Here is a 27,638-nt window from a genome sequence, read left to right as displayed (position 1 = left end):
AACTGGCCAAATGTCTGATGTTCCGAGGGGGCCCCTACCCCCTCTCAATGAGTTTAGATAGCGTCTTCGGCACGCGCCCATCGAGGTCGTGCAGCACGCAGTGATCTTCCCACTTCATTAGTAGACTTACTGGGAGCTTTGAGCCAGCAATTCGAGTCAGATTACTAGAAATCGGATCAGCGGTGTAGCCGTTGACTTCGAAGTTGTGACTTAGTTTCCGTATGAAAGCAGCGTATCTGATAAATCCTTGTGGTTCGCTTAGTTTCAATTTGTCAAACTTTCCGAGTTCCCTGATGAACGCTGACACCACATATTTTGGGTTACCATATGTACACACGAATTCAAGTGTTGCCTGTTCGTATTGAGAAGAGTTGGTTCAGTAGCTATCTATTAAGGATTTAGCATTACCAGTACATAATGGTTGCAAGTAAGTAATTTTCTCAACAGGGCTTAGACGTGGATTGTTGCCTATCGCAGTCTGAAAGAATTCAAACCAGTTGTTCCACTCCAGTGGGTTGCCGTCAAATTGTAGTTTTATGTCCGGTAACTTGAATCCTTTCATACTGTAGGTGATGCCAGTAGTCGGATAATTGGTAACGTTGTTGACTTGTCTTTATTCGTTGCCGGAAAAACTGTTGCGTTGGTGGTCGTGTGATTGCGAAGTAGTCCAATGGGGATCGTTGAAGTGGTTTTCAACGAACTGTTCAGATGAAGTAACTGGACTATTCGCAGTAGTTGTTAGTAGAGCATATCTGTTATTGCCAGTTGAAACTAGCGTTGACTAGCGTCTAATTCGAAAGTAAAAATCGTAGTTGGACGTGTAAAATAAAAAAAACGACAGCCGGAGTTTTGATGACGCTGTTGACCAAGTTTTCAGTGGTATTTGAGCTTCTTACTGGTACATTGGCTGTTGCAGATGTGCCTAGTTTTCTGAGTGCACTGTTTGACCTTGTGGAAATTGAACCATCGTTTGTTAAGACCTTTTCGTACTTCCTAACATTGATTAGTAGGTCGCAATTTCGTTTTCGAAAGCGTTGAAGGTGTCGAGGCAGTCTTCTGCTTCTTGAGTGGAAAAGGCGTCCAAGTCGTCTGCGAATTTATCGAGCAAATCGCAACAAATGCTTACCTCTTCGAAACTAAGCTTAACATACTCGATTTCGCTTGAGTTGGCTATTTGCCTCGTTACCTTGTCCTCAAGCTCCTCGAAAGTACTGTAGCGGCGTCTCCATTGATTAGGCAGTTGTTGTAAGGTTGGCTTCCTTGGAGCTATGAGGTAGTTTAAAGAGTATTTCGTATATACTTTCGTAGATGTGGTTTGTAAAACGCTTTTTAATTATGAGTGAAGGAAATAATAGGGCTTTTGAAAATTTGAAGCACGAACTTTAGGCTAAAAAAATTTGGCTATAGAGTTTTGTCTTAGTTTTTTTTTGTATACGGGAACCTGTTTTTTTTTTATTAAGTTCTACCTTAGTACCCTTAGGATTAACAAAACAATGAACATCTAAAAACTCAAATCTGAGGTTGTACAATTTTTTTTCAACAAGAAAAGAAGCACAAAAATTAGCACAAATTGGATTGCGAACTAGAACGTTGTTTTTTTTTAATCATTCATGTTTTTGGTCTGAAAATTTTGTAAAATGACTATTAATTTTCAGGTTTAAGCACAAAATTGGTTCCTGAGACAGTGTCCTGCAGATAGGCCTTGAGGATTGCGTGCCGAACATAGGGCCTAGGATTGGCACCTTGAGATGGGGTCCTAAAGACTGGGTCCCTTCAGATGGGATCCTTGAGATTGGCTCTGAAGATGCTCCTGGAACCGTGTCCTGCGAATAGGTCTTGGAGATCGCGTTTTGAGGATAGGGCGTGGCACCTTGAGATGGGGTCCTCATGACGAGCTCTGAAATTGGGACCTTCAGATGGGGTCCTTGAGATTGGCTCCCGAAGTTGGCTCCTGAGATCGGGTCTTGAAGATGAGCCCTGAGATTGGGACCCTCAGATAGTATCCTTGAGATTGGCACCAAAGATGGGTCCTCAAATTGAGTCCTCCAAATAGGTCTTGAGGATCGCGTTCTGAGGATGAAGCCTAGGAATGGCACCTTGATATGGGGTCCTTAAGACTGAGTCCCTTTAGATGAGGTTTGCTTAGTATCAATTTGTCAAACTTTTAGAGTTCCCTGATGAATGCTGACACGACATTTGGGGTTACCGTATGTACGCACCAATTCAAGTGCTGCCTGTTCGTATTGAGAAGTTAATTCCGTAGCTATCTATTAAGGATTTCGCATTTTCAGTACACCATAATGGTTGCAAGTAAGTAATTTTCTCAACAGGGCTTAGACGTGAATTGTTGCCTATCGCAGTCTGAAAGAATTCAAACCACTTGTTCCACTCCAGTGGGTTGCCGTCAAATTGTAGTTTTATGTCCGGTAACTTGAATCCTTTCATACTGTAGGTGATGCCAGTAGTCGGATAATTGGTAACGTTGTTGTTGACTTGTCTTTATTCGTTGCCGGAAAGACTGTTGCGTTGGTGGTCGTGTGATTGCGAAGTAGTCCAATGGGGATCGTTGAAGTGGTTTTCAACGAACTGTTCAGATGAAGTAACTGGACTATTCGCAGTAGTTGTTAGTAGAGCATATCTGTTATTGCCAGTTGAAACTAGCGTTGACTAGCGTCTAATTCGAAAGTAAAAATCGTAGTTGGACGTGTAAAATAAAAAAAAAACGACAGCCGGAGTTTTGATGACGCTGTTGACCAAGTTTTCAGTGGTATTTGAGCTTCTTACTGGTACATTGGCTGTTGCAGATGTGCCTAGTTTTCTGAGTGCACTGTTTGACCTTGTGGAAATTGAACCATCGTTTGTTAAGACCTTTTCGTACTTCCTAACATTGATTAGTAGGTCGCAATTTCGTTTTCGAAAGCGTTGAAGGTGTCGAGGCAGTCTTCTGCTTCTTGAGTGGAAAAGGCGTCCAAGTCGTCTGCGAATTTATCGAGCAAATCGCAACAAATGCTTACCTCTTCGAAACTAAGCTTAACATACTCGATTTCGCTTGAGTTGGCTATTTGCCTCGTTACCTTGTCCTCAAGCTCCTCGAAAGTACTGTAGCGGCGTCTCCATTGATTAGGCAGTTGTTGTAAGGTTGGCTTCCTTGGAGCTATGAGGTAGTTTAAAGAGTATTTCGTATATACTTTCGTAGATGTGGTTTGTAAAACGCTTTTTAATTATGAGTGAAGGAAATAATAGGGCTTTTGAAAATTTGAAGCACGAACTTTAGGCTAAAAAAATTTGGCTATAGGGTTTTGTCTTAGTTTTTTTTTGTATACGGGAACCTGTTTTTTTTTTATTAAGTTCTACCTTAGTACCCTTAGGATTAACAAAACAATGAACATCTAAAAACTCAAATCTGAGGTTGTACAATTTTTTTTCAACAAGAAAAAAAGCACAAAAATTAGCACAAATTGGATTGCGAACTAGAACGTTGTTTTTTTTTAATCATTCATGTTTTTGGTCTGAAAATTTTGTAAAATGACTATTAATTTTCAGGTTTAAGCACAAAATTGGTTCCTGAGACAGTGTCCTGCAGATAGGCCTTGAGGATTGCGTGCCGAACATAGGGCCTAGGATTGGCACCTTGAGATGGGGTCCTAAAGACTGGGTCCCTTCAGATGGGATCCTTGAGATTGGCTCTGAAGATGCTCCTGGAACCGTGTCCTGCGAATAGGTCTTGGAGATCGCGTTTTGAGGATAGGGCGTGGCACCTTGAGATGGGGTCCTCATGACGAGCTCTGAAATTGGGACCTTCAGATGGGGTCCTTGAGATTGGCCCCCGAAGTTGGCTCCTGAGATCGGGTCTTGAAGATGAGCCCTGAGATTGGGACCCTCAGATAGTATCCTTGAGATTGGCACCAAAGATGGGTCCTCAAATTGAGTCCTCCAAATAGGTCTTGAGGATCGCGTTCTGAGGATGAAGCCTAGGAATGGCACCTTGATATGGGGTCCTTAAGACTGAGTCCCTTTAGATGAGGTTTGCTTAGTATCAATTTGTCAAACTTTTAGAGTTCCCTGATTAATGCTGACACGACATTTGGGGTTACCGTATGTACGCACCAATTCAAGTGCTGCCTGTTCGTATTGAGAAGTTAATTCCGTAGCTATCTATTAAGGATTTCGCATTTTCAGTACACCATAATGGTTGCAAGTAAGTAATTTTCTCAACAGGGCTTAGACGTGGATTGTTGCCTATCGCAGTCTGAAAGAATTCAAACCACTTGTTCCACTCCAGTGGGTTGCCGTCAAATTGTAGTTTTATGTCCGGTAACTTGAATCCTTTCATACTGTAGGTGATGCCAGTAGTCGGATAATTGGTAACGTTGTTGTTGACTTGTCTTTATTCGTTGCCGGAAAGACTGTTGCGTTGGTGGTCGTGTGATTGCGAAGTAGTCCAATGGGGATCGTTGAAGTGGTTTTCAACGAACTGTTCAGATGAAGTAACTGGACTATTCGCAGTAGTTGTTAGTAGAGCATATCTGTTATTGCCAGTTGAAACTAGCGTTGACTAGCGTCTAATTCGAAAGTAAAAATCGTAGTTGGACGTGTAAAATAAATAAAAAACGACAGCCGGAGTTTTGATGACGCTGTTGACCAAGTTTTCAGTGGTATTTGAGCTTCTTACTGGTACATTGGCTGTTGCAGATGTGCCTAGTTTTCTGAGTGCACTGTTTGACCTTGTGGAAATTGAACCATCGTTTGTTAAGACCTTTTCGTACTTCCTAACATTGATTAGTAGGTCGCAATTTCGTTTTCGAAAGCGTTGAAGGTGTCGAGGCAGTCTTCTGCTTCTTGAGTGGAAAAGGCGTCCAAGTCGTCTGCGAATTTATCGAGCAAATTGCAACAAATGCTTACCTCTTCGAAACTAAGCTTAACATACTCGATTTCGCTTGAGTTGGCTATTTGCCTCGTTACCTTGTCCTCAAGCTCCTCGAAAGTACTGTAGCGGCGTCTCCATTGATTAGGCAGTTGTTGTAAGGTTGGCTTCCTTGGAGCTATGAGGTAGTTTAAAGAGTATTTCGTATATACTTTCGTAGATGTGGTTTGTAAAACGCTTTTTAATTATGAGTGAAGGAAATAATAGGGCTTTTGAAAATTTGAAGCACGAACTTTAGGCTAAAAAAATTTGGCTATAGGGTTTTGTCTTAGTTTTTTTTTGTATACGGGAACCTGTTTTTTTTTTATTAAGTTCTACCTTAGTACCCTTAGGATTAACAAAACAATGAACATCTAAAAACTCAAATCTGAGGTTGTACAATTTTTTTTCAACAAGAAAAAAAGCACAAAAATTAGCACAAATTGGATTGCGAACTAGAACGTTGTTTTTTTTTAATCATTCATGTTTTTGGTCTGAAAATTTTGTAAAATGACTTAATTTTCAGGTTTAAGCACAAAATTGGTTCCTGAGACAGTGTCCTGCAGATAGGCCTTGAGGATTGCGTGCCGAACATAGGGCCTAGGATTGGCACCTTGAGATGGGGTCCTAAAGACTGGGTCCCTTCAGATGGGATCCTTGAGATTGGCTCTGAAGATGCTCCTGGAACCGTGTCCTGCGAATAGGTCTTGGAGATCGCGTTTTGAGGATAGGGCGTGGCACCTTGAGATGGGGTCCTCATGACGAGCTCTGAAATTGGGACCTTCAGATGGGGTCCTTGAGATTGGCCCCCGAAGTTGGCTCCTGAGATCGGGTCTTGAAGATGAGCCCTGAGATTGGGACCCTCAGATAGTATCCTTGAGATTGGCACCAAAGATGGGTCCTCAAATTGAGTCCTCCAAATAGGTCTTGAGGATCGCGTTCTGAGGATGAAGCCTAGGATTGGCACCTTGATATGGGGTCCTTAAGACTGAGTCCCTTTAGATGAGGTTTGCTTAGTATCAATTTGTCAAACTTTTAGAGTTCCCTGATGAATGCTGACACGACATTTGGGGTTACCGTATGTACGCACCAATTCAAGTGCTGCCTGTTCGTATTGAGAAGTTAATTCCGTAGCTATCTATTAAGGATTTCGCATTTTCAGTACACCATAATGGTTGCAAGTAAGTAATTTTCTCAAGATTGTTGCCTATCGCAGTCTGAAAGAATTCAAACCACTTGTTCCACTCCAGTGGGTTGCCGTCAAACTTTTGTAATTTTACATCCGGTAACTTGCATCCTTTCATACTGTAGGTGATACCAGTAGTCGGGTAATTGGTAACGTTGTTGCTGACTTGTCTTTATTGGTAACGTTGTTGCTGACTCGAAAAGACTGTTGCGTTGTTGGTCGTGTGATTGCGAGTTAGTCCTATGATTATCGTTGAAGTGGTTGGCAACGAACTGTTCAGATAACATAACTGGACTATTCGCAAAAGAAGTTGTTAGCAGTACATATCTGTTATTGCCAGTTGACATCTGGGCTCTCTGTGTTGAGTTGTCGTTCCAAGTTGGATTTTCATTGGAAACTGGTGGAGGCAAGAAGTTGTATCATAGAGTAGCGCAAAATTACCCAGGTTTGCAGTAGGTGAGACTGATACGAAATCAGTTGCAGAGGTAGTGATGACACCATTGATTAATTTATCTATAGCTCTAACTATAGCCCTAACATTGACTAGTAGGTCGCAATTTCGTTTTCGAAAGCGTTGAAGGTGTCGAGGCAGTCTTCTGTTTCTTGAGTGGAAAACGCGTCCAAGTCGTCTGCGAATTTATTGAGCAAATCGCAACAAATGATTACCTCCTCGAAACTGGGGATGGACCTCTCTTCGTGCACGAAGGAGGGTTTTTTGTCCGGCGTTGAAACCCTCATAGTAGCCTACCAAGCCTTCATCAGGCCCGTCTTAGAGTACGCATCACCAATCTGGACTCCGATCGCTGCACAGACCCACGTAGAAACGCTGCAGAAAGTCCAAAACTCAGCCCTAAGAGTGGCCACAGGATGCACCACGATGACCGCTATCCAGCACCTGCACGACGAGACGAAAATCCTACCTGTCAGGCGGCATATCCGTATGAAAGCAGTCCAGCACCAGCTAGCCCATCATCTCGAAGGACACCCTGGCAACAGGCTGCTAGACCGACCGGAACCGCCCAGAAACATGAAGGAAACGCTCTTCAGCAGGTACGAGAGGTACATCACTGCACTCCTCGAAACATCCGATTCAGAAGAAGACGACGACACGCACGTTACCGAAGAGGACTACAGAAGGCTCCTCAAAAAATTGCACACAAATGAGGTCAAAGACGCCCTAGACAACCGGGACAACAACAAAGTGCTCGACGAACCAGCCCCCAAACTGAGCAAGGATGAATTACGACTGCCGAGAGGCACCAGACGGACCCTTGCCCAGTTGCGGAGCGGTTACTCCCCATTCCTACAAAGCTACCTGCACAGACTAGATGAATCAACCCCAGAAACATACCCACAGTGCAACTCAGAAACCCACACAACGGGTCACCTATTCAGGTGCAGCGCAAACCCGACTACAATCACCCCCCACGCACTCTGGGAAAACCCGATCGAAGCAGCTGCTTTCCTGCAACTCGATACAGAAGAAGCCACAAATGAGGCACAAGAGGAGGGCCAAACTACGGGCACCTAGGCAACAACAACAACAACAACAACCTCCTCGAAACTAAGCTTAACATACTCGATTTCGCTTGAGTTGGCTATTTTCCTCGTTACCTCTTCCTTAAGCTCCTCGAAAGTACTGTAGCGTCGTCTCTATTAAGTAATTGTAATATTGCTTTCGTTGGATCCATCACAAAAAGTAGACTTAAGAGAAGTTGTTCAGTAAACTATGTGGGTTAAGATTTTAAGAGCTCGGATGGCAGCGATCGCTCAACATTTCTGTTAAATAAAGCTTTGTGAGTTCTTAAAAGTTTTACTATAAGTATTCTTGACTTTTTTTTGTTGGGGTCAACCAACCCTAGGGTTAACTTGGTGGATAAGTAAATGAAATGAGATACAGTTCACGCAGTCATCAGCGCTTTGAATTATGGTTAAAGAATAAGCGGTGAAACTTTCGAAGTTTTTTTTGGAGTTCGAATGAGATAAAAAAAATTTCGTATATACTTTCGTAGATGTCGTTAGTAAAAAAAGCTTTTTTAGTTGTGCGAGTTAAGGAAATAAAAGGAAATCAAACTTGTTTATCACAGTTCTATCTGTTTTTAATTGCTTTCCAGTTTTCCTATTTTTAATGTGCTTTTAATTTTCACAATTTTGCTATTTTTTAGTTACTGATGATGACAGAATGTCGAAAACGTTTTACCATTGATGTTTTTTCCCTGAGATCAGGAAATAAAAGGGCTTTTGAAAATTTGGAGCACAATTTTTGGGCTAAAAAAAACATTTGGCTATCGGGTTTCCTTTTTAAAAAAGGAGCTCCATCGTTTTTGCCACTCAGAATCCATTATTTTCAGATTAGAAAATTTTTCATTTTTCGAACCTTAGATGACCGTCTTAAAAAGTGGAATTTTTATTTTTCACGAAAGCAAAAAAAAGTTATGCCAAACGGTTTAAAGCATCATACCACATCTCTTAGGCACTATTAGAAAGCTCTTCTTGACCAACGCCGAAAAATTTACTGAATTACAGGTAATTGAAAAAATCACTTGAGGTACTTGGGAAAAGGGCAAAAATGACCAAAACCCTTCTCAAAATTAAAGCCATAAAAAGTGGCATTAATAAACTGCCATTATTTCCATGATCTAGGGTCGCATGCAAAAAATTAGGGAATTCTAACAGTTTTTGAGCACCCGTCTAATTTTTTTAAAAAGTAACCGCTAAACTGGCCAAATGTCTGATGTTCCGAGGGGGCCCCTACTCCCTCTCAATGAGTTTAGATAGCGTCTTCGGCACGCGCCCATCGAGGTCGTGCAGCACGCAGTGATCTTCCCACTTCATTAGTAGACTTACTGGGAGCTTTGAGCCAGCAATTCGAGTCAGATTACTAGAATTCGGATCAGCGGTGTAGCCGTTGACTTCGAAGTTGTGACTTAGTTTCCGTATGAAAGCAGCGTAACTGATAAATCCTTGTGGTTCGCTTAGTTTCAATTTGTCAAACTTTCCGAGTTCCCTGATGAACGCTGACACCACATATTTGGGTTACCATATGTACGCACCAATCCAAGTGTTGCCTGTTCGTATTGAGAAGAGTTGATTCAGTAGCTATCTATTAAGGATTTAGCATTACCAGTACATAATGGTTGCAATAAGTAATTTTCTCAACAGGCTTAGTTGTGGGTTGTTGCCTATCGCAGTCTGAAAGAGTTCAAACCAGTTGTTCCACTCCAGTGGGTTGCCGTCAAATTGTAGTTTTATGTCCGGCCACTTGAATCCTTTCATACTGTAGGTGATGCCAGTAGTCGGATAATTGGTAACGTTGTTGTTGACTTGTCTTTATTCGTTGCCGGAAAGACTGTTGCGTTGGTGGTCGTGTGATTGCGAAGTAGTCCAATGGGGATCGTTGAAGTGGTTTTCAACGAACTGTTCAGATGAAGTAACTGGACTATTCGCAGTAGTTGTTAGTAGAGCATATCTGTTATTGCCAGTTGACATCAGGGCTTCCTGTCTTGAGTTGTCGTTCCAAGTAGAAATTTCATTGTAAACTGGTGGAGGCGAGAAGTTATATCAGAAGTTAAAGAAAAGCGCGAAAATACCCAGGTTTCCAGAAGGTGAGACTGATATGAAATCAGTTGCAGAGGTAGTGGCGACACCGTTGATTATTTGATCTATAGCTCTGTTAATTCCTCGTAGAGGTAGGAAACTAGCGTTGACTAGCGTCTAATTCGAAAGTAAAAACCGTAGTTGGACTTGTAAAATAAAAAAACGACAGCCGGAGTTTTGATGACGCTGTTGACCAAGTTTTCAGTGGTATTTGAGCTTCCTACAGGTACAGTGGCTGTTGCAGATGTGCCTAGTTTTCTGAGTGCGCTGTTTGACCTTGTGGAAATTGAACCATCGTTTGTTGAGACCTTTCCGTACTACCTAACATTGATTAGTAGGTCGCACTTTCGTTTTCATAGCGTTGAAGGTGTCGAGGCAGTCTTCTGCTTCTTGAGTGGAAAAGGTGTCCAAGTCGTCTGCGAATTTATCGAGCAAGTCGCAACAAATGCTTACCTCCTCGAAACTAAGCTTAACATAGTCGATTTTGCTTGAGTTGGCTATTTGCCTCGTTACGTTTTCCTCAAGCTCCTCGAAAGTACTGTAGCGGCGTCTCCATTGATTAGGCAGTTGTTGTAAGGTTGGCTTCGTTGGAGCTATGAGGTAGTTTAAAGAGTATTTCGTATATACTTTCGTAGATGTGGTTTGTAAATCGCTTTTTAATTATGAGTGAAGGAAATAATAAGGCTTTTGAAAATTTGAAGCACGAACTTCAGGCTAAAAATATTTGACTATCGGGTTTTGTCTTAGTTTTTTTTTGTATACGGGAACCTGTTTTTTTTTCGTTAAGTTCTACCTTAGTACCCTTAGGATTAACAAAACAATGAACATTAAAAACTCAAATCTGAGGTTGTATAAATTTTTTTTAACAAGAAAAGAAGCACAAAAATTAGCACAATTCAGACGGGATCCTTGAGATTGGCTCTGAAGATGCTCCTGGAACCGTGTCCTGCGAAATGGTCTAAGAGATCGCGTTTTGAGGATAGGGCGTGGCACCTTGAGATGGGGTCCTCATGACGAGCTCTGAAGTTGGGACCTTCAGATGGGGTCCTTGAGATTGGCCCCCGAAGTTGGCTCCTGAGATCGGGTCTTGAAGATGAGCCCTGAGATTGGGACCCTCAGATAGTATCCTAAAGATTGGCACCAAAGATGGGTCCTGAAATTGAGTCCTCCAAATAGGTCTTGAGGATCGCGTTCTGAGGATAAAGCCTAGGATTGGCACCTTGAGATGGGGTCCTTAAGACTGAGTCCCTTTAGATGAGGTTTGCTTAGTATCAATTTGTCAAACTTTTAGAGTTCCCTGATGAATGCTGACACGACATTTGGGGTTACCGTATGTACGCACCAATTCAAGTGCTGCCTGTTCGTATTGAGAAGTTAATTCCGTAGCTATCTATTAAGGATTTAGCATTTTCAGTACACCATAAAGTTTGCAAGTAAGTAAATTTCTCAACAGGGCTTAGACGTGGATTGTTGCCTATCGCAGTCTGAAAGAATTCAAACTATTGTTCCACTCCAGTGGGTTGCCGTCAAACTTTTGTAATTTTACATCCGGTAACTTGCATCCTTTCAAACTGTAGGTGATACCAGTAGTCGGGTAATTGGTAACGTTGTTGCTGAATTGTTTTTATTGGTAACGTTGTTGCTGACTCGAAAAGACTGTTGCGTTGTTGGTCGTGTAATTGCGAGTTAGTCCTATGATTATCGTTGAAGTGGTTGGCAACGAACTGTTCAGATAACATAACTGGACTATTCGCAAAAGAAGTTGTTAGCAGTACATATCTGTTATTACCAGTTCACATCTGGGCTCTCTGTGTTGAGTTGTCGTTCCAAGTAGGATTTTCATTGGAAACTGGTGGAGGCAAGAAGTTGTATCATAGAGTAGCGCAATAATACCCAGGTTTGCAGTAGGTGAGACTGATACGAAATCAGTTGCAGAGGTAGTGATGACACCATTGATTAATTTATCTAAAGCTCTGTTAATTCCTCGTAAAGGTGGGAAACTAGCGTTGAGTAGCGTCTAATTCGAAAGTACAAACCGTAGTTGGACGTGTAAAATGAAAAGTCGGCAGCCGTAGTTTTGATGACGCTGTTGACAAAGTTTTCAGTGATAATTGAGCTTCCTATTGGTACATTGGCTGATGCAGATGTGCCTAGTTTTCTGAGTGCGCTGTTTGACCTTGTGGAAATTGAACCATCGTTTGTTAAGACCTTTTCGTACTTCCTAACATTGATTAGTAGGTCGCAATTTCGTTTTCGAAAGCGTTGAAGGTGTCGAGGCAGTCTTCTGTTTCTTAAGTGGAAAACGCGTCCAAGTCGTCTGCGAACTTATCGAGCAAACCGCAACAAATGATTACCTCCTCGAAACTAAGCTTAACATACTCGATTTCGCTTGAGTTGGCTATTTTCCTCGTTAGCTCAGGAATTTATCGGGGCCGATAAATTCCTGAGATTGGCCCCGAAATTGTAAGATTGCTTTCATTGGATCCATTACAAAAAAGTAGACTTAAGAGAAGTTGTTCAGTAAACTATGTCGGCTTAGATTTTAAGAGCTCGGATGGCAGCGATAGCTCAGTATTTCTGTTAAATGAAGCTTTGAGTTTTCTTTAAAAAATTACTATAATTAATCTTGACTTTTTTTGTTGAGGTCAACCAACCCTAGGGTTAACTCGGTGGATAAGTAAATGAAATGAGATACAGTTCACGCAGTCATCAGCGCTTTGAATTCTGGTTAAAGACTAAGCGGTGAAACTTTTGAAGTTTTTTTTGGAGTTCGATTGAGTTTTAAAAAATTTGAGACTTTCAAAAAATTTCGTATATACTTTCGTAGATGTGGTTAGTAAAACCATTTTTAGTTGTGCGAGTTAAGGAAATAAAAGGAAATCAAACTTGTTTATCACAGTTCTATCTGTTTTTAATTGCTTTCCAGTTTTCCTATTTTTAATGTGCTTTTAATTTTTACAATTTTGCTATTTTTTAGTTACTGATGATGTCATAATGTCGAAAACGTTTTACGATTGATGTTTTTTCCCTCAGATCAGGAAATAAAAAGGCTTTTAAAAATTTGGAGCACGAGTTTTGGGCTAAAAAAAAACATTTGGCTATCGGGTTTTGTCTTAGTTTTTTTTTTGTATATGGGAAACCTCTTTTTTTTGTTAAGTTCCACCTTAGTACCCTGAGGATTAACAAAAAAATGAACATTAACAATTCACATCTGAGCTTGTAGAAATTTTTTTTAACAAGAAATGTAGCACACATTTTAGCACAATTTAAGTTTTGAACTATAGCATGAATATGGGTAGAACGTTCTTTTTTTAAATCATTCAACTTTTTGGTCTGAAATTTTTGTAGAATGACTATAATTTCTCAGGTTTAAGCACAAAATTGGTACAAAAAATACTTTCAAGATGGATCTCGCCTGAGTTTTTCAAGTTGAGATGTTGAGGTCCGGACCTTCAGATGGGGTCCTCGAGATTGGCCCCGGAGTTGGACTCTGAAACAGTGTCCTGCAGATAGGCCCTGGGATTGCGTGCCAAAGATAGGACCTCGGATTGGCACCTTGAGATAGGATCCTTAAGACTGGGTCCCTTCAGATGCGGTCCTGAGATTGGCCCCGAAGATGGTCCTGGAGATAGGTCCTGAGATTGGGAACCTCGGATGGGGTACCTTAAGATTGGCCCCGAAATTGAGTCCTGGCGATACGTCCTGAAGTTGGGACCTTCAGATAGGGTCTTTGAGATTGGCCGTAAATTGATTGCTGAAGATAGGTCCTGAGCTTGGGACATTGAGCTATGGTCGCCAGATATTTAAGACAAGATATTGATTTTTTATATCTTAACTTGTTTCTTAGTTGCTCACAGAAATCAAATATATTACTAATTAGTTTGCAATAAATCATGACATTATTAAATGATTTTACCGCATTTTGCGAGAATAAACGTGAGACAAATTCAAGTACGGAATAGCATCAATCAGTAAATTTTCTACTTCGCTGGGAAATCTGACAAATTCCACTTTTGAAACTATAAGTCGATCACAATTTTTGTGAACTTTACACTACTGCTGTTCGATAGTAGAGTTTGCCCTAAAGAAAGGAAGTGAACTGAACTTGAAAAGAGATCAAGAGTCAAACCGCGTAAAAAAATTGAGCCTGAACAAATTTTAAGACTTTGCCTGAAAAAACATTATCACAACCTGTATGAGAGACTGAACTACGGTGATCGACTCATAAACAACGAACGTAGTACCTCAAAAACTGTAACTAAAACAAGTTATTCGGGTAAAAAAAGATCTATCAAAAAAAATATTTCAAAAGATTTCGGACACAAGGAACTTTCAGGGAGAGAAGTATACCTTTTGACCATTGTAGGTTGATATGAAAGGCTGTGGTTTTTTCTTTGGAGTATTCTTCGGTGCACCCTTCGGACTTTTCGGCCTTCCTCTTGGCCTAGGCAGACCTTCATTTGGAGAGCACGATGACCCCGTCGAATTTGACCCTTTTCGTTTCTTAGCTACCGACGGCGCATTTGCTGCAAATACTGCACTATTTTGAGGTTGCACCTGCGATGTCATTACAATTCCTGGTTGCTGGATTGAACTGCTCTGACACGGTATTAAATGAGGTTGCGATTGGTTAGTGTAAATTGAGGACGCACATTGATATTCAGGGTCCATGCATAGTCCGGTCGATTGCAGTTGAGCTAAGGATGTGTATGACGAGATTCCTCTGCCACCGCCTTGATCCTGTTGCAACTCTTGCGTCGGAAAAAGAGATGTGTTCAGCTCTTCGGCTTTGAGCTCTTCTTCTGATATATCGGCTAGATGCAATGCGGCCTTAATAAAAACTCGGAAGATCAATCAAATAACAGGTCGTTATAACTTTCATCCAGATCAGCCAACCCTTCGATTATCTGTCTTTTACACATATGCATCACCGTGGGGAATTTTTCCCTGTTAACTTTTTATGTTTATCCAAAAAAAAACTAGAGTAGTCGCAATTCAAACTGGTGCAACCCCTTTGGAGTTATATTTAAATTCACGTTTTACATTTTTTGTATTAAACATTGCTGTAAAGTATTTATTGCAAATCATATTCCATAACTAACTTTTATATCTATAAAAGACCTGACTGTTTGCAGTCACAGACAGCTTTGAGATAATATGGAATAAAGTTATTCTCCTACTAATCGCGTTTTACCCGGTATTTTATTAATATCTGAGGCCTAGAAATCAAGAGTAAGATAAAGATCGGTTTTAGACTACGGAGTTGCACGAAACTATACGGCCGAAAATAAGATAGCGTGACAAACAGACGGTGTACCTAATCAGAAATTACTCTGAGTTAGCCCCAACCTTGGCCGGATCAACTCACTAAGTTTATCTTAAAGCGTACCTGCAGAATGTCCATCTCATTGCCAGAACGAGCTGTTGATGCAATAGGTTGCTGATGATACATGGTATTGTGCTTCTGCTGCTGCTCTTCACTGTTGGTGCAAGTTTGCGGCTGTTGAGTATGAGATGAATAGGTCATAAAAGGTCCCATGGTGATGAAGGATTCTGCAGCACACGTTGCAGATGCATTCACGTCCATCTGATTCCCCAGCTGAGAACAAAAAAAATTTATTTCTCCATAAGTTATAACAAACAACATCAGCATATAACAAATATATATTTACAAGAAATGGAAAAATTATGCCAATATTATGAGCACCAGACTTTGGAGTGGATAGACAAAGGGCACAGAGAATGTCCACTTAGAGTCTACCTAATGAAAAAACTTCAAGATTCATTTTTTTAAATTATTAGTAATTAAAACTTTTTTAGTGATTATTAAAATTTTCTCGAAAACTACAAGGATTTGAGATTTCAAATTTTCAGCCCTGATTTGCAAGCCTAGTATAATTGTCTGACAGCACTTTACCAAATGGGTAAAAATTTTAAGCTTTAATTTTTAAAAAGCTTTTCGCGGACAAGCGCTGTTGCGCCAATGCTTTAGAACTCTATAAATTTTGTTGGCTATTTTTCTGGGCTGGGTCATGTTGCCTCACCCTCAAGCAAGGAGCACGGCGGGTCTCGAATATCAGACCTTTCGATTGAGAGGCGGAGACGTACCCAGTTCACCACCACTCCCGAAATAACTTCAAACTGATGAAAAGCAGCTGCTTTTAGGTCATATCCCGCAGTGAAAAATAAGAAAATAAATAACAATAAGCTCTCTGCCTCGTATCACCGCTCTCTTCTAAATTGCAAACAATTTCACCTCTGTATGCACCAAAACATGATCTTCAATTAACCATTTCGCCTGATTCGGACGAAAACAAAAAAAACTTGCAAAATACAAAAACTATCATCTCACCAAGATAGCTGTCTCAATCGTGCTTTGGTGATCCATATTTCAGCTTGAATCTTCTTTTCACTTAAATAAAAAAAAAACATTTCACCAGCAGCATCTTAATTTCAAAATACAAGCATAAGTGAACAAGAACTCCGGCCAAAAATGATTCTATGTCACCGCAATAGTTGAAATTTAAAATTTAAATTGATCGCTTAGAAGTATTATAAATTGCTTATGATTTGATACATGTTATCGAAGCAAAATTTTGTACAACATGATGTCCAAGCGATTCAGTGGCAAATCGAACTCATTTTTTTCACTCTGGAGCAACAAAACAAAAAAACAGTAACTTTTGACGAATGAGAGCCGACAAAACATTGGTAACAAAATCCAAAAAAAGAACAACTAACCTGTACATTTAAAGATAAGCTACAATTGGTTTGTTGCTAGGAATATTTTATCCTTTCGAATTCTATTTTAATTTTTTTCAGTCATACAGAAAAAGAATCGCGCGCAACGTGAATTGTAAATTGTAATACTCAATGTGCATTTAGCTGAAATTTTTACTTTTTCCACTTCTACTTTCTAATGCATTCTGTAGCTTAACCATGAGGCTACATACCATTTGCAAAAAAAGTGATGACCTCTTTCTATTCTCTTGCTTTAAGCCACATATTTACAACAGGATGCATAATGAAAGACTAGCTGCGAATATGCATTGGTAAAGAGAACGATAACTCCTTCTCATCCACGTTTGCAGAAATTTTCACAAGATGACATACCGCCTGAAGTTTAGAAAAAACATGCTCGCGTCGCTTTAAGAATATCCACATTCTTTTTATGTAAAATAAAGAAATTCATTGATTGAAGCTAAGACAATTGGTTGATATTCATATTGCAAAAAATTCGGTGATGGGTGGGGATTTGTAAATTACGCTCATAACTCTAACTGATATCATGCTACCACAATCTGGAAATTAGCTAGTACCTTTGCACTTATGCTGCTTTCAAACGTCGTGTTAATAAAAAATGAAAATCAGCCCCCGATAACTTGACATTGGGACTATTTACATATTATTGGATTTCGAGACATCCATTTCTTTAATTTTATCTGGGGCGCCGCAAAATCCGTTAGGAATGGCCATTGATTAGTTGGGAATGGTAAAAAGAATTATTTTTTTAAATTCTAAGCTTCAAGTAAGTTTCAAGCAATCTGTTATATTCCTTAAAAAAAGTGATTTGTTCAATATTTTCAAGCTTTTTTCCAGACCTAGAGCAGCTTTACCAGTTTTAACAGGTTTTACCGGCTACTTGTATAGTATGTCACTTGTGTTTAAGATAAAAAAGGCGATGGTTGTAGCTGCCAGTTCCTTTTTATACAGCTTGAAGGGCCTCGAAAGGAAAGAACGTAGGGAGACAGAACATTAAATATATGCAGACCCCGGTCTCTTTTTGAATCCTAGCGCTGTGAACTGGGGGTAAAATCTACGACTGCAACATCTGACCAACAACAACAACAACAACAAAACTTTTATTTATATCGGATAAAACATCCAATACATATTTCCAAATTAAGTGACTCTGTATTTTCCCTTCGAGAGTTGTTTTTGTTCCGACTTTCGTAACATTAATAAGTAAATTCAGGAGCTTGGCGTTTACCCGCGGGCTTATAAAATGCCATACATACAAAATAACAGAAACAAATTTACAATGACGCCAGATACACAGAAAAACGTTACCAAATTTGCATAGAACAGAAAAAACACGCATGAGCAGTACCGGGACAGGAGGAGGGTGGAGTTATCTTTTTGCAGGACAACTGACAGCTGTTGCCTAAGATAGCAAGCAGCTTACCCGGGGTCGGCACAGGCAGAGCGCGCTGCTGCCATCGAAGCAATGAGACGAATGGTTTTAGCGGCAATGGGCGACCACCCACCAAGGGCCTCGACAGAGTGGCACAAACGAGATGCCAGCTTCATCGGCACTAGTTCCAAAACTTTGCAAAGTAGATGACTGCAGGGAACTAATGACAGTCAAGTCCAGAGCGGCTGGACGACCTCGAGACCGACAGGGGAGATAAATGTCTCCCGGGCGAGAGCGAGAAGAAGTGAGATTGGCTTTTTCTAAAACGGGGGAGAGAGCTGCCTTAGTGGCGCTGTTGAAAACGACATCGCACAGTTTGTCATGGCGCGATATCCGGTCTCTGTCGGCTGCGCAAGCGAGGGCGTGATCGCCAAACGTATCTAGAGTCCTGGAACATTTCGGGCACGTAGACTCGCTGTTGAGTAGGGGAACTCTGAGTCGATAGCAAACTGCAAAACGAAACTCGGCTGCAGGAAGGGTTAACCCTAGCGCCTTCAGAGGACTGCCGAAAGCCAGTCACCACTGTTGGGGAGCGAACAGGAGAGCAGTCTGGCTGTGTCTCGGGGCGTAGCGGCGAATGACGTGAGCTCGGACCAAGACTTGGAATCAAGTACGCTTGAAAAACTCATTTGTGCTTTGAGGGCCATTAAAAGAATGTCAGTGTTGTCACTGAGAAACTCGCCGCGAGGGAGGACGAACAATTCAATACGGTGGAGGGCACCGTGTTGTTGTGAAAGATCCGGTCAGAGAGATATTTGGTGTCAATGTAGCACCCGAGGAAGGCCACTGGGGCGATCGAAGAAGAAATTTGAAGTCCGAGGCCAACTTTAGCCACAGGCAGTGAACACTGCAGGCGTTTAGACGGCGACAGGGCTGAACCAGTAATGGACTCGAGACATAAGTGAACGGCATTGTCAAACTGATCTAGACAGGTGCTAACGAAAGTAACGGAATATTTGTGCTCGGGTGGGTTTTTTTTCTTCAGACAAATTTCGACTTTTTAACTAGCCATTTTTGACGGAATTTTTTTAAAATCAATCAAAAGCTATTGTTGTCCTGAGCTTAAATTTGAAAAGACATTTCACCTGTGATCATTTTTCGTAAATTTATGGGGGTTTAAAAATTGCCATTTTGGCCAATTTGGGACAATTAACACGCGATATATTTCGCGCTATTAACGCGTAAGCGGAGAGCTAATCCGTTTTAGAAAATATTCCAAATCGGTTGAAAGAAGCTTATTTGCCATAATTGATTTGATACAATGAGCGAAATCAATTCTTTTGTACTTTAAATGGCGTGTGGGGGGATGATTTCAAAAAAAACTTCAAATTTTAGAACTTTTTTTTTTTAATTCATTTATTTTTTATGTTAATACTGCTCCATAAACCTTAAAAGGTAGTCGAAACATTCAGGGCTTCGCCCTGATATGAGCAGTCTTGTTCCACTTTAGTCTACATAACTCCAGCTTTTCTGGGTGGCAGCGTATCCGCGGCACAATCCGTTCTGCGTGGTAGGAGATGATATAGTCGATGGAGATACCCGGTCACGGTTATTTTGCGTAGCAAGGCCTGGTCAGACTTGCGGATAATTTCGCAAATAGGTTCAATTTCGTCAATAATACCAAAAAATCGTGCTTAGTTGTGAACTCGGTCTATTTAACTCGGTTCTGAACTCGGTCTATTAGTTCTGAACTCGGTCAAAAACAATTAAAGAGAAAGCGTAAAACCGAGCAAAATAGTATATAACTAAGCCAACGCCAAAACAAATTTACTTGAGAACAAAAAAATACAAACAGTAAAAAATCTAAAAAAGAACAACAGTAAAAAAAAAAGTAAAACGACAGGTTATATATTATTTCCGGACGGGATGGGATCTGACCTTCCTATTGTTGATGTTTCACATTGATTTATATCATTTATGATCGAAAGGTCGAGTGTTTTGGTGGTTGGTAAGGTACCCTCCCTCGAGTGTTGTTTGAGTATTTAAGCACGTTAATGACAAAGTTGCTGGTGGCCGGAGGGGTGCATCAGGGACGGGTTGCCGCTCATTAAATAGTTTCACATAACGTTATGCCTGGATCGTCAGCTAGAACTCGACTAGCATCGAAGCAGCAGGAGTGCTGCACCATATGTAACATGTCGAAAGGGGAGAACTGGATCTAATGCGAGAGGTGGACACATAATACTTGCATGGGATATTCGAAGGATGAGTTCAAGTTTTTGGAGAGGGCAAATATGACCTTTACATGTAGCAGCTGTCTACAGAGCCCTCCAATTGATGCAATTGATACAAAGGAAATGAGCAGGGATATCACGGAGCTCAAGGAGAGTGTGGAAAGTACTCGGACTATGGTGGAGGAAGTTCTCTCATGTAGACAGCCCCAGCAAACCGTAGCTAAGTATAGCGATGTTGTTAAAACGAAAATTGATTATGACCATGAGTTAAGTTTCAAGGGTATACCTGAAAATAAGGATGCGGAAAATAAAAGTACAGAAATTTTTGAGCCTGATGATTCACGCGCGATATATTTCGCGTTATTAACGCGTAAGCGGAGAGCTAATCCGTCTTAGAAATTAGTCCAAATTGGTTGAAAGAAGCTTATTTGCCATAATTGATTTGCTACAATGAGCGGAATCGATTCTTTGGTACTTTAAATGGCGTGTGGGGGGATGATTTCACAAAAAAAACTTCAAATTTTGGAACTTTTTTTTTTCATTTTATTTTAATTCATTCATTTTTTTATGTTACTACTGCTCCATAAACCTTAAAAGGTAGTCGGAACATTCAGGGCTTCGCCCTGATATGAGCAGTCTTGTTCCATTTTAGTCTACATAACTCCAGCGTTTCTGGATCGCAGCGTATCCGCGGCATAACCCATTCTGCGTGGTAGATGATATAGCTGATGGAGATACCCGGTCTCGGTTATTTTGCGTAAGGCCTGGTCAGACTTGCGGATAATTTCGCATATAGGTTCAATTTCGTCAATTATACCAAAAAATCGTGCTTAGTTTTGAACTCGGTCTATTTGATCTGGTAAATATGAAAAGGTACCAATAAGAAAACAATCCCCTAGCACGATGCGCTGAACAGCAGCTTATTCACTCACCCAACAAAGCATGGGAAAAAAGAAACGGAAACAATGGATTGAAAATCAATATCCGACAATCTCTCATTTCTGAGGTTTTGTTTGGGAAATGACATAATACCTGATTTTTTGAGATCTCGGGCTTCCGAAAAGGGAGTTTGTTTCGGACTAAGCGCTCCACTCATTTTTTGTTGTTTAAACTAAACTTTTTTAAAAGTTTGACAAGCGAATTAAAAATAATTACGAAAAAGGAAATAAGTATAAGAACAGCGGCTGAAAGGTGACAAGAAGGACGTTGCACAGAATGGATCATTCGCGTTTTGCTAGAGAGTTATTTATGGAGAGTTATAGAGGTATATCTTCGTTAAAATCGTCCGACTCCTCATTTTCCGGGACCCTCTTATCCATAATAATGTACTTCTTGTAATGCAGTTTATTCGTGTTCGCAGCCAGGAGATCGTTTCGGAGTAGTGTACCACGCTTATCAGATGTCAAGACCGCTAATTGAGAAATGAATGATGAGGTCAGGCTATTGCAGTCACCGCTTATAGAATTTTTTTAAAAGGGGGTCAATTAAAATGGGCCGTTCCGTCATGCGACGGTACGTGCACAGGTTGGATAGGGCCATACCAACGCTATATAAATAGACAAAATTTTATGAATAAATCAAGTCTATTTTAATGCATCAAGAGAATTGTCAATTAAAATCTACCCTCCTCGATTACAGCACAGATAGAATTGTCTATGTTGGATGTATTTTTAAGTTTTTAGCACCCCCTAAAGCAGAGGATTGCACTCCTCAGCACCACTTATAGAATAATAAAAATTACAAAAGGGGCCCTTCCGTTAAGTTACAGTCATTGCACAAGCTGGATAGGGCCGGGCCATAACAGTTTATATGAGCAAACTGTATTGATGGGTATTTTATTTGTGCCATTCCCCCGGATTGGCACAGTCGAACCCGCCATAGCACTGATAAAGGAACAATAAAGGCCTTAGGAACAGGTTATCAATGTGAAGGAGGGTCGGAATATTCTAGAATTTCAAATTTTAAAATTGCGACGGAATTTTTCCCGGAAAATTAGAAGAACGGCCATATTTGGCAAGAAAGTCAGTGTGCCATTCCCTCGGATTGGCACAGTTCGACTGCGAAAGAGGCCTTAACGATCATTTATTAGTAAAAAGAAGGGTCAGAATATTCTGGAACTTTTAATTTTCAAAAATTTCGACTCTGAGCGGTATATTTCTGAGAAATGCAGAAACGGCCATTTTTGATGAAAAAAGAAAACACACAACGGGATACTGAACGAAAAACGGTCGATATAAAACACGAGAAAAACGAGACGTCTTATCGTGGTAACAGGACACGATAAGACTCTTAGCAGGAAAGGAGACCTCTTAGCAGATCTCACGAAAGGAGACTTCAGTGGAAAATCTGGAGCGGATCAGTACCCTCCCATGCCACGAAATTGAGGAAACAGTTAGAAGTTGAAGGTCTTATTGTCCTGTATTGTATTAGGCGGAACGTACCGATCCTCCGCCTGGTACTATTTAGCTTTTTAAATTAATTAAGACCAAAAACTCCGGGGGCCGAAGGGTTAGGTGAGGGGGTCATGAGTGAACGGCATTGTCAAACTGATCTAGACAGGTGCTAACGAAAGTTACGGAATATTTGTGCTCGGAGTGGGTTTTTTTCTTCAGACAAATTTCGACTTTCTAACTAGCCATTTTTGACGAAATTTTTTTGAAATCATTCGAAAGCTATTGTTGTCCTGAGCTTTAATTTGAAAAGATATTTCACCTGTGATCATTTTTCGTAAATTTATGGGGGTTTAAAAATTGCCATTTTGGCCAATTTGGGACAAGTAACACGCGATATAATTCGCGCTATTAACGCGTAAGCGGAGAGCTAATCCGTTTTACGCTTCTGGGTGATTATAACATAAATTATCTGGATAGCAAAGAAAAAGAAAATTTAGATTCTATAATTACTCCATATGGATTGAAGGTTTTTTGTCCATACGATGAGACAAGAATTAGTTCCTCAACAAAAACTCATATCGACTACATAATCAGTGACTATGAAACAAACGGCATTGAATTTTGTTTTGATACACCTTATAAAACCGACCATTTTGCTTCATTTATTTTGACGGATATAAAATGCGGCAAAATTTTACCGAGGATAATTTCGACTTTCAATAAGAAAAATTATCAGAAAAATGAATTTTGCAATTCACTCTCCGCTCTTCCTTGGTATCTCTTATATCAATGTACAGACGCACAAAACATGTTCTCGACGATGATTTATTTAATTTCTTGTGCTCTACAGCAACATGCTCCTATTGAAAAAAAATTTGTTCGTAATTTTAAACCAAAAAACGTGTTGAAAACGGAATGGTTCGATTCAGAATGTCAGCAAATGTTGACTAAGAAACAGAATTCTTTCAGATCATATCGCAGTCAAAGCACAAGCGATAATTGGTCAAAGTACCAGTTTTTACGTAATCAAATGAGCCAATTGATTAGAAGTAAACAACTCGATCATTGAAAAAATTATTTTTCACTTCTCAGCACTATCCAACAAAAATGGAAATATATTAACCAAGTTAGAGGTACATGTTCTGGCAACAATCGAATTACAGTTTTACGAAATTCCTTCATTGAAATGATAACCCAAGACAAAAAAATTGCCAATCATTTAAATTATATTTTTTCAAACTTAGGCGAATTTTTCGGCGCTAAAAAGCCTCCGCCGAATTACAACAAATCTGCCTCTGAATCTGCACCTTTCCATTTTCAACACATTACAGTGAAGCAATGCTTTGATATAGTTCGAAAAATCAATTTTAGAAAACCTTTCGGACCTTGTACCCTACCTGCTTGGGCAATCATTGACGGTAAATCAGTTATAGTTCCACATTTAACTTTTGTCATAAATACTTGCTTAGATGAGAACATTTTCCCGATCGAACTGAAAAAAACAAACGTAACCCCTTTGTTTAAAAAAGATGACCCAATGCATATAGTTCCACATTTAACTTTTGTCATAAATACTTGCTTAGATGAGAACATTTTCCCGATCGAACTGAAAAAAACAAACGTAACCCCTTTGTTTAAAAAAGATGACCCAATGCATGCAAACAATTATCGGCCAATATCAATTGAAAAAATTTTACATGCCCAAATAACAGAACATCTTGACAAATTTCAAATAATGACACCATTTCAATTCGGATTTCGCAAAAACATTTCAACACAAGATGCTCTTGTTTATGTGACAGAGAGTATTCGAAATCAAATAGATTCAAAAAAAATCGTACATGCAGCTTTATTAGATCTGTCCAAGGCTTTTGATTCTATTTCGCATGAAGTTTTAATTGAAAAAATGCTTTCTCTCGGTTTTTCAAATGGAGCAAATGCTTTAATTGCTAGCTTCCTAAACAAACGTATTCGAAGAGTAAACGTCAATGGAATTTTTTCAGACTGGATTGAAATAAAACGAGGTGTCCTACAAGGAACGGTACTTGGTCCGTTGTTGTTCAATTTATATGTTAATGACATACAAGAGCGATTATATGAAGGTTGTACTTTAGTTCAATATGCTGACGACTGTATGGTTTTTTCCTCTTCTATAATTTCTGAGGATGCTTTGAATCGATTGCAAAAATCACTCAATAATCTAACGGAATTTTTTGCAGAGAACCAATTGAATCTGAATGCATCTAAATCGGAATTTATAACATTTTGTCAAAAAAAATGATAGCAAAAATGTGGATACTAATAAACAAGTAATTAGTGGGCATTATGTAGCCAAAAAATCAGAATGCAAATATTTAGGCATAATTCTTAATTCAAGTTTATCTTTTCATGCTCAAATCAAAACAATTCTTCAAAGAATGGCCCAAGGGATTAAAACTATTGATACAATTGGACAACAACTGCCGACATTATCATTAGTTGCCTTGCTTCATTGTCTTGTTTTATCACATTTAGATTATTCAGCAATTTTTTAAAACAACAAATAATGCTACTTTGATGCTATCTCTAGAGAAACAGTTGAACTGGTCGCTAAAAAGAACATATTTCAGATCGAAATTTAAATCTTCTTCCCTTCTTCGCATTAGCAAATCGTTCATTGGAATCGAGAAAAGAATTGAGTTAAAGTGTATAACATACTTATACCAAAATCTTACAAACAAAAAGTAGGATTTTGAAAATACACTTAGACTACCGACTGCCAATTATAGGCTCAACGAAAGAACGAAACAAATTATTTTTGACAAACATTGTTCGACTGCTTCTCTTATTCACTCACCCAACAAAGCATGGGAAAAAAGAAACGGAAACAATGGATTGAAAATCAATATCCGACAATCTCTCATTTCTGAGGTTTTGTTTGGGAAATGACATAATACCTGATTTTTTGAGATCTCGGGCTTCCGAAAAGGGAGTTTGTTTCGGACTAAGCGCTCCACTCATTTTTTGTTGTTTAAACTAAACTTTTTTAAAAGTTTGACAAGCGAATTAAAAATAATTACGAAAAAGGAAATAAGTATAAGAACAGCGGCTGAAAGGTGACAAGAAGGACGTTGCACAGAATGGATCATTCGCGTTTTGCTAGAGAGTTATTTATGGAGAGTTATAGAGGTATATCTTCGTTAAAATCGTCCGACTCCTCATTTTCCGGGACCCTCTTATCCATAATAATGTACTTCTTGTAATGCAGTTTATTCGTGTTCGCAGCCAGGAGATCGTTTCGGAGTAGTGTACCACGCTTATCAGATGTCAAGACCGCTAATTGAGAAATGAATGATGAGGTCAGGCTATTGCAGTCACCGCTTATAGAATTTTTTTAAAAGGGGGTCAATTAAAATGGGCCGTTCCGTCATGCGACGGTACGTGCACAGGTTGGATAGGGCCATACCAACGCTATATAAATAGACAAAATTTTATGAATAAATCAAGTCTATTTTAATGCATCAAGAGAATTGTCAATTAAAATCTACCCTCCTCGATTACAGCACAGATAGAATTGTCTATGTTGGATGTATTTTTAAGTTTTTAGCACCCCCTAAAGCAGAGGATTGCACTCCTCAGCACCACTTATAGAATAATAAAAATTACAAAAGGGGCCCTTCCGTTAAGTTACAGTCATTGCACAAGCTGGATAGGGCCGGGCCATAACAGTTTATATGAGCAAACTGTATTGATGGGTATTTTATTTGTGCCATTCCCCCGGATTGGCACAGTCGAACCCGCCATAGCACTGATAAAGGAACAATAAAGGCCTTAGGAACAGGTTATCAATGTGAAGGAGGGTCGGAATATTCTAGAATTTCAAATTTTAAAATTGCGACGGAATTTTTCCCGGAAAATTAGAAGAACGGCCATATTTGGCAAGAAAGTCAGTGTGCCATTCCCTCGGATTGGCACAGTTCGACTGCGAAAGAGGCCTTAACGATCATTTATTAGTAAAAAGAAGGGTCAGAATATTCTGGAACTTTTAATTTTCAAAAATTTCGACTCTGAGCGGTATATTTCTGAGAAATGCAGAAACGGCCATTTTTGATGAAAAAAGAAAACACACAACGGGATACTGAACGAAAAACGGTCGATATAAAACACGAGAAAAACGAGACGTCTTATCGTGGTAACAGGACACGATAAGACTCTTAGCAGGAAAGGAGACCTCTTAGCAGATCTCACGAAAGGAGACTTCAGTGGAAAATCTGGAGCGGATCAGTACCCTCCCATGCCACGAAATTGAGGAAACAGTTAGAAGTTGAAGGTCTTATTGTCCTGTATTGTATTAGGCGGAACGTACCGATCCTCCGCCTGGTACTATTTAGCTTTTTAAATTAATTAAGACCAAAAACTCCGGGGGCCGAAGGGTTAGGTGAGGGGGTCATGAGTGAACGGCATTGTCAAACTGATCTAGACAGGTGCTAACGAAAGTTACGGAATATTTGTGCTCGGAGTGGGTTTTTTTCTTCAGACAAATTTCGACTTTCTAACTAGCCATTTTTGACGAAATTTTTTTGAAATCATTCGAAAGCTATTGTTGTCCTGAGCTTTAATTTGAAAAGATATTTCACCTGTGATCATTTTTCGTAAATTTATGGGGGTTTAAAAATTGCCATTTTGGCCAATTTGGGACAAGTAACACGCGATATAATTCGCGCTATTAACGCGTAAGCGGAGAGCTAATCCGTTTTACGCTTCTGGGTGATTATAACATAAATTATCTGGATAGCAAAGAAAAAGAAAATTTAGATTCTATAATTACTCCATATGGATTGAAGGTTTTTTGTCCATACGATGAGACAAGAATTAGTTCCTCAACAAAAACTCATATCGACTACATAATCAGTGACTATGAAACAAACGGCATTGAATTTTGTTTTGATACACCTTATAAAACCGACCATTTTGCTTCATTTATTTTGACGGATATAAAATGCGGCAAAATTTTACCGAGGATAATTTCGACTTTCAATAAGAAAAATTATCAGAAAAATGAATTTTGCAATTCACTCTCCGCTCTTCCTTGGTATCTCTTATATCAATGTACAGACGCACAAAACATGTTCTCGACGATGATTTATTTAATTTCTTGTGCTCTACAGCAACATGCTCCTATTGAAAAAAAATTTGTTCGTAATTTTAAACC

The 27,638-nt window shown here is 39.7% G+C and overlaps 3 protein-coding genes across 8 annotated transcripts in view; 2 read left to right on the top strand and 1 right to left on the bottom strand.

Annotated features, from left to right (window-relative positions):
* The window catches only part of LOC134841874 (uncharacterized), an 82,172-nt gene extending 65,373 nt beyond the window's left edge, over nucleotides 1–16,799 (bottom strand). For 2 of the 6 annotated variants that reach the window (XM_063857918.1, XM_063857923.1), the window contains exons 1-4: nucleotides 16,428–16,630; nucleotides 16,039–16,098; nucleotides 15,076–15,285; nucleotides 14,037–14,516 (exon numbers count right to left, since the gene is read on the bottom strand). In XM_063857918.1, coding sequence (XP_063713988.1) covers nucleotides 14,037–14,516; nucleotides 15,076–15,285; nucleotides 16,039–16,074 — 726 coding nt within the window. In that variant the 5' untranslated portion in view covers nucleotides 16,075–16,098; nucleotides 16,428–16,630. The other 4 variants (XM_063857920.1, XM_063857921.1, XM_063857919.1 and 1 more) reach the window with 4 other exon arrangements.
* Nucleotides 1–27,638, top strand: part of LOC134841709 (potassium voltage-gated channel subfamily H member 6-like) — a 633,879-nt gene that overhangs the window by 99,646 nt on the left and 506,595 nt on the right. The gene's annotated exons all lie outside the window — the stretch shown is intronic.
* The window catches only part of LOC134842828 (uncharacterized), a 554,076-nt gene that overhangs the window by 306,796 nt on the left and 219,642 nt on the right, over nucleotides 1–27,638 (top strand). The gene's annotated exons all lie outside the window — the stretch shown is intronic.

This window comes from Symsagittifera roscoffensis, chromosome 3 (assembly GCF_963678635.1).
Source record: "Symsagittifera roscoffensis chromosome 3, txSymRosc1.1, whole genome shotgun sequence".
Classification (NCBI taxonomy): domain Eukaryota; kingdom Metazoa; phylum Xenacoelomorpha; order Acoela; family Convolutidae; genus Symsagittifera; species Symsagittifera roscoffensis.
Note: the sequence above shows the minus strand (reverse complement) of the source record. Positions and strands in the feature narration are given on the sequence as shown.